This window comes from Chaetodon auriga, chromosome 6 (assembly GCF_051107435.1).
Source record: "Chaetodon auriga isolate fChaAug3 chromosome 6, fChaAug3.hap1, whole genome shotgun sequence".
Lineage (NCBI taxonomy): Eukaryota > Metazoa > Chordata > Actinopteri > Chaetodontiformes > Chaetodontidae > Chaetodon > Chaetodon auriga.
Genome location: NC_135079.1, coordinates 1,482,501 through 1,495,869, shown reverse-complemented (window position 1 = coordinate 1,495,869; position 13,369 = coordinate 1,482,501). Strand labels below are relative to the sequence as shown.

Sequence of the window (13,369 nt, the reverse complement as noted above, 5' to 3'; positions counted from 1 at the left end):
CACACACGCACACACACACACACACACACACACACACACACACACACACACACACACAGTGAGCAGGTGTCAGGTGTATCAAAGTGACGTCTTGCAGGGAGATGAATGGAGGATGAAGGACGACCTGTCTGTCAGAGACTCTGACTGCTCGTTAATATTCAGCCTTCAGGCGACCTGATTGGCTCACGCTGGCGTCGGTGCTGCGTCCAGCTGCACGTGTGCGTCTTAAACGTCCTCCTCCATTAGACTGAGGAGCAGCGTGAGGCCTCCACTCTGCTCCTCTTCAGTCACACCAGCAGAACTATTTACTAATCAGCTGTTGTAATTGACTTTTTGTTAAACCTGCTGCTTCGCCGTCGTCTGTCGACGCTTTCCTGCGTCTCACAGAAACCTGCTTTCTGACCCGAAGACGCGTCGCATTCAGCTGCTGCGGCTGCACATTTTAGAAACCTGAAATAACCTTTAATCTGCTGTGTTTTCACTTCAACACCAAGTCACAACCGCACCTGGGGTGACGGGCAGCAAATATAATTATCAATTAATCGGTAAATTATTTGCCTAATGCCTTTAAAATGCTGGTTTTGTTGACTTAAAGTCCAAAAACAAAGACATTCAGCTCACAATGAGTCCACAGAACATCTGTGTCCAACACAACGCAGCCTCATCCTTTAAAGACGGCTCCTCCTGAAGGACGTTCCCCCTGCTTCATCCACTAACCTGCTAACCTAGAAGAAAAATACCCTTAATTCTTAGGAAACGATTAAAATGATCCATAAGGAGATTAATTGAGAATGAAAGCTCTCATATTAGGATGTAGCTGCGGCTGAAAGTCAGCTGAAAGTGAATTTGCTCTTAAACCTGCAGCACAGCTGTTCCCTCGCTCGAGGTGAGCTCAAACTTTGTGAAGGACAGAGCAATTTATCTTATAAAAACATGTAACTGACTTCATTTCATCAAATAATCCCACAGTCCCTCCTTTCAGCGTTTCTCTCGCAGGCGGCGCCGCCATGTTCGGGGCCCGACAGAGTGCGCTGTGCTGCGGCTGAGAGCTGACTGACAGCTCCAATTTGATGCAGAGAGCGATAGAGGAGGCGGCGGGAGGACGACGAGCTGCCTTTCCTCTCCCCGTCAACCTCTGCTGTCTATCACAGCAGCCATCTACAGCAGGAGGAGGAGGAGGAGGAGGAGGAGCGTGAACACGCTTCATCTCTTCACACACAAACACACACCTGCACGCACCCACTCAGCTCATCTCAAAAGCTGCTTTAGTGGCGTTTCCATTCAGAGGCCCGAAACCCAAACCCACATCTCAGCTTCAGGAGGCGAGCTGGATCCCATCCGGATTCAGTCGCCGAATAAAACTGGACCGCCAGTCAGAGCACGTGGGCCGCGGCGGTGGAGCGTGACTCATGGTCGCACTTTGAAGGTAGCTAACGTTTGTACAAATACCTCGAATTTAGTGCTAACTCAAAGTACTTGTACTTGAGTCTTGAGTGTTACACCTCAGAGGTGAATATTGTACTTTTACTCTGTTACATTCTGTCAGCTTTAGTTACTCTTCAGATTCCTTCCTGTCCAGTGAAAAGCTCATATCTCCAGCTGTGATGATGTTGAGTGTTTGTGCTGAACTGAAGGATGAAGAGTTCCTTCATGTCTTCTTCAGCTCAGTGAACTCTTTAAAAAGCCTCTTGGATCAGCTGAAAATCATCGTCTCAAAGCTGAAAACAGCCTGTTTTTCTGAGCTCGTCACTTTTTGGAGATACGTGGTTCTCACAGGACGCCGCGCTGCAAACGTGATGATCTTCTAGAATCTGAAGCATTGATGAAGATTAAAGCACCAACAGGATATAAAGGAGTTCAATGAGCTGAAACATCTACAGCAGGAACATGAACGAACACATGAATGAACACATGAATGCAGCAGGAACACAAATGAACACATGAATGCAGCAGGAACATGAATGAACACATGAATGAACACATGAATGAACACATGAATGCAGCAGGAACATGAATGAACACATGAATGAACACATGAATGCAGCAGGAACACAAATGAACACATGAATGCAGCAGGAACATGAATGAACACATGAATGAACACGTGAATGAACACATGAATGCAGCAGGAACACGAATGAACACATGAATGCAGCAGGAACATGAATGAACACATGAATGAACACATGAATGCAGCAGGAACGTGAATGAACACATGAATGAACACATGAATGAACACATGAATGAACACATGAATGCAGCAGGAACATGAATGAACAGACAGCAGAGACACGCTGACAGGACACACGAGGAATTTACTTTAAGGACATTCTGCTGGTAAAACTTTTACTTCAGGAGGATTCAGCAGTGGAGTTCATATCACAGTGAGGTATTTGTACTTCGACTGCAGTACAGGATCTGAATACTCGACTCACATCTCAGCTGGAAGCCTTATGATGAAGAAGCACCGTTCACTCCACTCGCTCTGAGACATGACCGCGTCTCCTCACAAAGCATTGTGGGATTCAGAGAACAGGCACTTCCTGTCAAACAGGGAAATTATTAAAATCTAAAACCGTTCAGAAGAAGGTAGAAGGACGGCGTCTGAGGAAGCTAAAAATACAGAAAGGAGGTTTGTCTCATCAGTGACAAACTCACAGCCTGCAGGTCCGACGAGGCCGATCTGACTTTCCTCACCAGACTTCATCTTCGTCTCCTTCTTCGTCTCCTTCTTCGTCTCCTTCTTCTACAGCTCACACTCTCATTTTTATGTCTTTGTGTGAAACACTTTGTGAGCTCTGCTGCTCTGCAAGTGTCACACTGACAGTTTACTGCAGCCCAGCAGAGGATTAACACACCGTCAGCAAATTCACTCAGGAGGCGGCGTGATCAGCACGCACAGACACACACACACACACACACACACACACACACACACACACACACACACACTCAGGCCTCCCGCTGTGTTTGTCCCTGCAGCCTCAACACATCAGGATAACGGAGAGTGTGTGAATGAGTGTGTGTTGGTCGAGGGGGCCGCTGTACCTAAGCTGATAATCCGCAGGCCGGCAGATAAACACCTATAAATATTTACAGGACGGCGTGTCGACACGGCCGAGCGCCGCAGCTTTACATCCTTCATGAAGACGAGGCGGCTCGCTGCGGACTCGCTCACACACACTCACAGACGGTGCTTTGCATGAAACACTGGAGGGTCTGGTATTCTGTCGCACCTGTTCAGGTGTTTTGCTCAGAATAACGTCTGACGTCGTCTAATCCCACAGTGCACTGCAGCACCGCAGACGGAGGATTTGACTTTAAAATGTGGGAGATGGCAGATTAAAGTTCAGCGTGTTGAAGGTGGAGAAACACGCAGCGATATTCACGTTGTCACAGATAATCACCTTTACGTCCAGAGGGGGCGGATCCCTCTCACAGAGCCCATGTCGCACCGCCATGTTTCTACAGGAGCCCAGAACGGAGCCCAGAGGGCGACTTCACACCTTTAACTGATTTTTAACTGGTTCTTTGCAGTCACGTGACGTTAAATTCAGACGGAGGGCAGGAAGTGAAAAGTGCAAAGTCGAGATGAAGGAAAGTTCTTAAAAGAACTGCTCGAGAAAACAAATGAAAACAGACAAAAGTTTGGAGGAAAACAACTTTTCTGTCAGCGGGTGGTCCACGACCTCGATACCAAAGTGCTCCTGATGACTGTCGTTCGGTTTTTTAAGGGTTCGTAGTTTTAACTGTCCTGAGGATTCACCGAAGGTTCGGCGCCGCGGTGCTGAACGTTGACGTTTACGTGACGTGTGCGTTAAAAACGCCTCCACGTCCAACTCTAACATTACGGTTTTCGACTTCTGAAGCAGTTTTTTCTTCTGGTCCTGTATTTATTGTACACGTTCCAGGTAATTTGTCTGCATGTGAAAACCTTCCTGATGATGAACCTGAATGTTGTCCCGCAGTCACTGATCCAGGATCAGAGATGCGCTCTGTGAATTAATCCTGAGGACTCTGCTGGCTGTGAAATGAGAGCATGTGTAAGGAAACAAGTGTTGAAAAGACAAAAAGGATGATGCAGGCGAGCGAGCAGAGGGTGGAGCGCGGGTGGAGGCTGAGTGGAGCGTTTATCTGAGCGGCTGCTGCCTGCCAACACACTCGTTTTTCATGCTGTCAGCCTCTTTTTCTCTGCACTCGTCTGCCGTTCGCTCTCTCCTCTGCTCCTCTCTTTCATCTTTTGTCTCTTATTCTACAGCTAACATACAGTTATCCTCCTCCTCCTCCTCCTCCTCCTCCTCCTCCTCCTCCTCCTCCACCTGTCCTTGGCTGCCTGCAGCGAGCTGTGTTTCCAGCCCGTGGCGGGGCGGTCAGGCACTGTCAGTCCACCGCTGCTTCCACTTTTCTGCGTTTTAGTTAGCGTTTGTTCTTTTAACCTTCGTCTGGGAAAAGTCAAACGCTGTTTTTCAGAATCACCTTGTTTCACTTTGACAGGGACGACACGACGTCTCCTCGCTGCAGACTGCGGGGACAGGACACCTCAGCTCTGTTTGGACGTTTCCGTGCATAACCCCGATCGTTCACGCTGATATTTCACACTGTTGCTGTTGATTTCCTGTCTGCTGCTCCTCCTGAGGCTTCGGCCTTGTTTTTCACACATTTAACGTTTTTCTGATCTGAAGTGAGGCCCTGGAGACGGATACAGGCTCTCAGAGTGGACATAGAGACAAAAATATATTTATATCGAGGTTATGTTTGACTGCATCCAGCAAAATGTTACTATGTCCACATAGGATAGGATTCATTAGTGCAAGAGTTAAGTGGATAAACCACAGTGAAGGTACAGGAAGGCCATCAGCAGTCCGCCCATCACACATGAAGACGCACCAAACCCATCGAGCAGCGTTGGTCATCAGCGGGATCAGACCACAGGATGTGTCTGTCTTTGATGACGGTCATCGTGTCTCAGTCAGGTGACTGCCAAGACTACAGGTATGACCCCGACCAATCACAGCACGTCACAGTTTCATGATCGGAGTTAAGAGCTCATCGGGGAGGCGGGTGAAGCAGCTGTCAATCAAACTGACAGGCGCGTTGTGTGTGATGCTGCTGTGGATCCTTCAGCCCATTCGGCCGTTAATGAGTGTTGCAATACAACATGTGACGTCAGCAGATTTCTCCTAAGAATACTGGAAATACTGGTTTTATGGCATTTAGACGTTCAGTTGGTGCTGATCGTCCATCTGTATGTTGGACGTGGTGCACTCACCTGCTGTGCAAGGCAAAGAGTCGCATCAGCCAATCACACACATGGACGCGCACGCTGTAACATGACTCTGACTGTTTAGCTCTCGATCACTGAAACGCGTCACGTTAGAAACCACCAACCAGTCTGTGTATTCAAACTGGACTTCCTGCGTCCAGTTTCATGCCTCACAGACACCTGAAGCAGCACGCTGACGCCAAAAAACTCTCACTCAGGTCATCAAATAGACGTTTGGCCATAAACTATCTTTTCCTAAACCAAACCAAACTGAACGGTTCTCGTTCACCTCGTGTTAGACAGAGCGTCTGCATGAGACGTCACGTTTAGTGTCACGTCTTCATCGCGTAAACCTGAGCAGAGTCTTCAGGTCTGACCCGAGCGTCAGAGCGGGAGGAGGAGTTCATCTCAGGTGCACTCAGCCAGCAGCTCAGGTGAGTTCAGATGATGGAGGAGGAGTTCCAGGCTGAGACAGAGGAGATGATTTCTAACATCTCAGCCTCCTTCCACTGGACTGTCAGCTCGCTCACGGTAAATCGCCGTCGTGGCACATTTCAGCACAGCGTCTGTGCTTGTTTGCTGAGTCCTGTGAGCACAAACACGTCGTGTCACCTTCAGCGCTGTCAGGTTGTTTTACAGGCTGTGAGAAGCAGCGGAGCCCATAAAAAGGTGTTTGGAGAGCAGCTGAACGAGCTGCAGCTGAGAGTAACGCAATTAAAGAGCTTAAATGAAGACGAACAGATGAAAAACATTTTGGTAAATAAACGGAGTCCCTGCCTGAGCTGGAATCTGCTCTCTGTTCCTGCAGCGCTGAGCTGAGGTCCGTGCACCACCAGGTGGACGGTGTCTTCGTCCTGTCCGCTCACCACCAGGTGGACGGTGTCTTCGTCCTGTCCGCTCACCACCAGGTGGACGGTGTCTTCGTCCTGTCCGCTCACCACCAGGTGGACGGTGTCTTCGTCCTGTCCGCTCAGGTGTGGAGGGGACAGAAGTGAACTCGCCTCAAAAGTTGAACTTTACACGTCAAAGTGTTTCCAGGTGTTGTGGAGAACTGATGCTGCTCATCTCTGCAGCACGCTACATTAGCAGCTACTAGCATAACACACCTGAAGCTCAGACTGCCTTTGAGTTGCATTATGGGTAAAAAAATAGGCCATGCTGCGGCATCGTCCAGCAGTGTTACAGAAGCAGAATGAATCAGAGGATTTCTCTTTGAAAGCAGATAAAATATGAAGTGACGCCTGCTGACGTTCACAGACTGAACGATGGACGCCACAGACGACCCATAATGCAACAGTGTTTCCAGGTAACACACAGTCAGTCACACACCGTCAACCTGCTGTGGTGAACACATGAATGTTTACTCTGCTGAGAGGAGACACAACGAGGACGCAGCACTGAGGAGGACAACACGCTGTCTCTGCGTCTTCATCACACACGCACGCACGCACGCACGCACGCACACACACACACTGCCTCTCTCTCCTTCACTGATCAGCCTCACTCGACCTTCGTCGTCTCTTCTTCTTCAGGCGTCTGTGTGTGAAATCACTGGATGGAAGTTAGAAAAACATGAATTATGGCCAAAGAGGCTGCGATTGATTGTTCATTGATCGTGTATTGGAAACGGACGCAGTGATCAGAGACGTCAGATCTGTGATGAAGAGACGTCATCCTCTTCTTCTGCACTGCTTTAATGGAACCTGATGTTTGGTTAAGTTTGGTCGTATTCAGATGGAAACTCGCTGCCTTTCATTCACTTCCTTTTTCTTTCTTCCTCTTTACCTTCATGTTTCTCCTCCTTCCTGCTCTAAGTCCCTTTATCTCATTTTTCTTTCTTTCCCCTCCTCCCTCCCTCGCTCTCTTTTTCTTTCTCTCATCTTCTGACTTTGTCTCTCCCTTTTCTCTTCTTCTCTCCTAAATCCCTCCATCAGTGCAGCCAGTCTGCCCTGTAATCTGAATGTTAGATTCATAAAAGGAAAATGACAAAAAGACAAAAGATAAATGAAAAATAAAACATGGTAAATAAAACAAAGTAAAAACTGATTGAACAGCACACTGAGAACGAACACACACACACACACACACACACACGCACACACACACACACACACTGCTCGTTTCCCATTTTCTGCATCAGCGTTGTTTTAATTGAATGTAATTTAGTTAAAGAAGGTTTATTTGCGTATCTATTTTCTGCATCAGAGCGAATTTAATTCACTTTAAGGACTTTAACTTGTGTTGTTCTTTCCTGTTTGCCCTCACAGATCGTCTGCACTCGTTTAAACTCCAGAACTTTTCTCTGTTTACACAGTTTCTGCAGTTTCCTGTGATGCTGGGATGTAACACGACGATGACCTCAGTGTGATATCACACAGGGTTCATGGATCAGTGCTTTCACAACGTCAGATCTAACAAAGGTGAAATAAATGTAAATAAATGTTCTTTTTTGCTGTAGATAAATACACCAAAACTATTTTTTAGATTTTACCATTTTTCCTTTTTAAATCGTGTCCTGCAGTGAGGAGCTGCATTAAGAAAGTGAACTGAAGCATCAGACGGTCGTCCTTTGAGTCTGATACCTGTGCTGTGTGTCAGGTCACATGACCTCCTCCAGGTCTCAGAAACATGTGGGAGGCCTGTCAACCAATGAGGACCAAGACTTCTGACGTGCTGAGTGCAGCAGCATCAGCAGGCAAACATTAAGAGATGGAGCAAAGGATGCGGCGGACAGATGTTCGGTACCTGTTGTAGTGGTCATCGGGGTATCTGTCGTACTGCACCTCGTAGTCAGATCTGAGGAGAGGAGAGACGAGAAGCTCAGAAACATGAAACCAGTCTGTTTGTTCAACTCAACCAGTGAACCTGTTGATGTTAAATCTATTAGACATCATTTTTAAAAAGGCCAGATGTTGCTTCCTGTCCCTTCTGAGCTGCATTCAAGAGGCAAAGAAAAGAAAACGGATCTTTTAGGCTGAAAACCTGCATCATTTATCATTGATCAGCACAATCTGAACATGTGATGAACAAACACATTTTAATGCAGCTTTAAGGACACGCTAAGTGTCGATTAATGTACATCTCACAAAATATTACAGTTAAAGAGCAAGTAAAGGCTTCAAAACGAGTCTCAAACTGACAAAACTCCAACAGTCCAAACTGGACCACAGCTGAACAAAATGCAAAAGTCTGCTGTGAATAACTAGAAATGAGCAGAAAGCGATTGCAGATGGACTCAAAATGAACAGAAACTGAGACACAGGAGGAGACAAGCTGAGTGGTCTGAAGACAAACTGGACTAAAACACACTGAAGTGATGGTGGAGGGGGTGCAGGTGGAGGTGGGTGGAGTAGACACCAGAAACAACGAAGGCAGAGAGGACGGATTCTTTCAGGAAACGATCATCAGCAGAAAGCAGCGTTTGATGGATGCAGCTCACTCTGCAGCAGCTCTGCAGGCTGAAGCTGAGCAGATGGCGCTCAGACCCACTTCTCACAGCGCCAAAGAGCCTGTGGGCAAGGCAGCACGCAGCAGCACTAAAACTGGCAACTCTGCTCAGCCAGAGACGGTTTTACTGGGTCAATAAACCACAGAGGGCTGCTGCAGTCCTCACACGTTCAGGCTAATGCTAGTAGCGTCATCGTTAGCATGAGTGATCAGCTGGTGATTTAGTGTCTGATAAACGACGATATACGAGAATATAACTCCAAAACAACAAACAGACTCACAGCAATAAATAAACTACAAAACGCTACGAACCCTTAAAAACCAAACGACAGTCATCAGGAGCACTTTGGTACCGAGGTCGTGGACCAACCGCTAACAGAAAAGTTGTTTTCCTCCAAACTTTTGTCTGCTTTCGTTTGGTTTTAGAGCAGAATGACGTCTGAATGCACAGCTAGTTTTATGTTCTGATTTTCTGTTTTTACCTTTCTCTCATAATCTAAACCAGCACAGTAAGAACTTTCCTTCATCTCATCCACTGCAGTTTTCACTTCCTGCCCTCCATCTGAATTTAACGTCACGTGACTGCAAACAACATATTTATGGCGATACCGTACACAACAAACAGACTTTATATAACCAGGTGGACCATGATTGGCTGCCGGTCCAGATTCACCAGCCAATAGCAGGACAGAGCAGGAGGAAGCGGAGCTGAAGGCCTCTGTGCCTCTGACTCCCACAGACAGAAGAGAGGCAGGCGTCTCCTCTGGAGGACGGATAATGAGAGAGAGACTGAAGTCCAAAGAGTGGAACAATTTATCCTCTGAGGAGAAGGAATCGATACACACACACACAGACACACACACACACACACACACACACACACACACACACACACACAGACTGATAAAGAGAAGGCAGATCAGAGACAGATAAAGGCCGGCTGACAGAACAGGGAGAAGCAGCTGCTTCACATCCTTCCACCGGTTCGTCTTCACTCTGCTGCTGCCATCCTTCATCTCCATCAGCCGTGAAAACAAATCAGCGTATTAATCAGCGTTTAACGGCGGTATCGATCCGAGGAGCGGCTCGCAGCCCGAGCTCGGCCGTGCGTTTCCTATTGAGCTGTGTAAGAGCAAACCTTTAAACATGACCATCGATCTGCGGCACGCCGCCGCCCTCAGCTGGGATGGCGCTGAATGACTCTGTTATGGCTCACACTGCTGCTGCTTTATCAGAGTAATTAGATATCACAGCAGCACCTGAGAGGAGCGGCCTCGCTGGAATTACAGGCGAGACGACCGGCAACTGAAGTCCTGATAATCCCTGTAAAAAATGTCCTTCAGGCCCTTTTGGATTTTATGTGGCAGTCTGGGCTCAGGTGCTTTTAACACACCTTCCTCTCCTTTGTTTTTATTCTCCTCATCACGGCTGAAGGCTGCTGGAGCACTTCTCCCCTCAATTGATCTCAATTCACTTGACTAATTACACAGCGGCTCCACGAGTGTTAAAGGGCCTCCTGTTATAGGAATTCAATGGAGATGTTGTTTAGCTTTGATTTTGTTTGAGTGGCTAAATTTAAAGTTATTGCATTTTTTAAGAAGATAGATCAATTCTCTAGACAGCGAGAGGGTAAAACCTGATTCACATGGGACCCACAGACTGTCAGGGGCTGAATGGGACCAGGATCAACTGATCGTTTAATAAAGTGATCGTTCACATAATGAACTCATTTAAAGTGGATTTAACAGTGAGTCTCCTACTACAATCGAAAACACCGTCAAAGCTGTAAAAGATCAATTCCTCTACAGCCTCCAGAACACATAATTAGAATTATTAAAACAGTAATGATAATAAAAATAACAGTAAGAAGAAGAATGGAGAGCGTGTTTCACTGCAGGGAGACAGCAGAAAAAAGTCACTCACACAAGGCAAAAGGCAAAAGGTAACTCTAAGAAAACTAATCTGCAACCACGAAAATGTTTAGATGGAACCTAATTTCCTGTTAACATAACGAGGAAACATCAATTAACTTATCTGACAAGTGACAAAAACGTTGATGCTGATCAATGAAACGTGCACTTCACACAATCCAGACACGACGTCCACCAAGCTGACCTGAGGCAAGAAAAACACTGTTTGAAATATGTTCATGTGCATAAAAACCACTGAACTAGAATAAAAAATAAAAGAAGGGATTCCTGTTAAGCTGTACGTAGGCTCAACGGTGCTTTGAGCTACATGCTAACGTCAGCATGCTAACATGTTCTCAGACTGACCTAACGTGTTGATGTTTAGCAGGTATAATTTTGTTCACCGTCCTGGTTTAGCGTGTTAGCATGCTAACACTTGCTAATAGGTTGATCGATCTGAGGGACCGTAAACGATGCAAAACATCTGCAGTCTGAGTGTGTTATTGTGTTTCCTGTGCAGAAAATCGCTTCCTGCCCTCCATCTGCAGTTTGTGCCAAAACAAAAGAGCGACGTGACGTCATCTGCAAACGACCTAATAAGCACTGAAAACAAAGTCCAGCTGAGGCTGACAGGAACGTTATTAGTTCTGCATAAATCGAATTACTGCATGATAAAAACTGAATCCTGATGGATGACAAAGTAATTTGTGGCCTCAGCGCCACAGCTGGACCTGGTCCTGATTCAGTCACTAAAATCCATCGGATCAGCATTAGAAATCAAAAGCCTCTGTTCAGCAGATCTGCTCTTTTTTCCCCTGGTTTTAAGGATATTTTGGTCATTTCAGGGAAATTTCATCACCTCTGTGAGGTCAAGCTGCTGCCTGTCAGCAGGATTTCTCCCAAACTGAACAACTGAGCAGATCGGCTTCAGGCCAGAAGGAGCTAATTAGCTTTTGGAGGTCCAGATTTCAGCACTGGTCCTGAGGGGACGTCTGCAGGGTCAAGAGCTGAATTTACATTCAATTAAAAGTGACTGAAATGATGCATTTGGGAGCAACAGTAACAGTGCTGGTGGATGTGAATTATAGCAACATGACGACACAAACAATTTTACAATCAGACGCATCATCTACGGAAGCCCAGAGGCCACCGCAGGCAAATGAAAGCCAGCAACAGGCCGATTATCTGGGGTTTCATCCTTTTATCTTTTTAAATCACAAGATTTTTCAGATGAGCTATTAAAAGTCTTGTTATCCTCAGACCCTGATGAGTCCTTGTGAAGAGCTCGGTTAATAAATGAGCATTTTACAACACAACTATGGATATTCAGGCCATAAATAAATATTCAGTGGAAAAAGGTTCTTTTTTCGAGGAAGACGTTTTTACATCAAAGCTGTCCTTCATCCGAGGAGGGTTGAGTTCAGGCCAGCTGGACACGGTCGACCATACTTGAAAACATTTTGAAAGATGCCTTGAAGAAGCTCTTCTTCTTCAAGGAGCTCTTTGGATGAGAGGCGAAGCGTTTTCAAGCCTCGGGAGCCAAGTGCAGGTGACCTACATTCAACCTGAAATGACCCGGATGACGGAGAGTCTTCACAGACGTCTTTTTTAGAGGTTTAATGTCAGTGCAGAAGAATTTACAGGACAATGATCCGAAGTGTCAAAGTGCTCGTTAGGCAGGCTCACCGGCTGCATCGTGTTTACAGGCACTGGTATCCAGCTTTGGAGTGTTTGATCACATGTGGGACGAGATGTTTACATGGAACATGAGAACGCTGGTTCTTCACGTCTGTATGCGTGACTCTGACAGCGTCCAGGTGTCCGATCATTTCTCACAATATTCTGAGGCATCAAAAAAAAAAACAGCATCAAAAGCAGGAAAAGCTGTTTGCACACACAAAACCTGACCAGGATACTTCAAAAACTACTAATAAAAATAGAACAACAGACTGCATGACGCCGCAGCGTGACAGTGACAGGGGCCATTCTGCTGCCCAATAACTACATTTATTTTTGATACTTTTAGTACTTTCTGCTGCTAATACTTTTACTTAAAATTAAAATACTTTTACTTTAGTAAAATACTGAATGCAGCACTTTTGCTTGAGTAACGTGTATTTCTGCTGTAAAGTTCTGGGGGTCTATGGGATTGATTGGAGCCTCCAGTGGCCATTCGAGGAACTGCAGTTTTTGACACTTCATTTTCAGCTCTGGATTTTTTCGTGAGTCAAAAAATGTTTTTATAGACTGATCTGATGTGACATGAGAGGAATCTACAGTCGGCTCTTTCACAGTGTTTCATAATGTGAGCAAATCATTTTCTTTTCTTTGTGCATAAGAAATAAACATTGATATGTTAAATTTATTCCGGTGATATTTTATGTAAAATCTGAATCAGTGACATAACTGATGTGATCTAATCTAATCAGTGATCTAGAAACGTACATTGATGTCCTCTGAAGTAGAAGTATACAGAAATACTCATGTAAAGTAGAAATAACTCAGAATGATTGCTTAAAGTACAGCACACGAGTAAACGTACTGAAGTCCATCGTTACTTTGCTGCTGCATGAAATCCAGAATACTTGAAGCTGCGTCAGTATTGTGCCCAGATCTCAGTGAAGGAGGCCTCTGAGCGTTAATAAGGCTTTTAATTTGCTCCGCACTGCACTGCTGCAGACCCTGATGGTGTTATTAGAAGTCGTGGTCGTTCTCCTGATGGGAATAATTACACAGCAGCAAGAACATC

The 13,369-nt window shown here is 46.0% G+C and overlaps 1 protein-coding gene across 6 annotated transcripts in view; it reads right to left on the bottom strand.

Annotated features, from left to right (window-relative positions):
* The window catches only part of LOC143322542 (5-hydroxyisourate hydrolase-like), a 42,149-nt gene that overhangs the window by 13,276 nt on the left and 15,504 nt on the right, over positions 1 to 13,369 (bottom strand). For 3 of the 6 annotated variants that reach the window (XM_076733794.1, XM_076733793.1, XM_076733796.1), the window contains exon 3: positions 8,009 to 8,059. The exons of 2 other annotated variants lie outside the window; for them this stretch is intronic. In XM_076733794.1, the coding sequence (XP_076589909.1) occupies positions 8,009 to 8,059 (51 nt within the window). Of the gene's footprint in view, positions 1 to 8,008; positions 8,060 to 12,306; positions 12,463 to 13,369 lie in introns of all 6 variants that reach the window. One more of the 6 variants, XM_076733798.1, reaches the window with a different exon arrangement.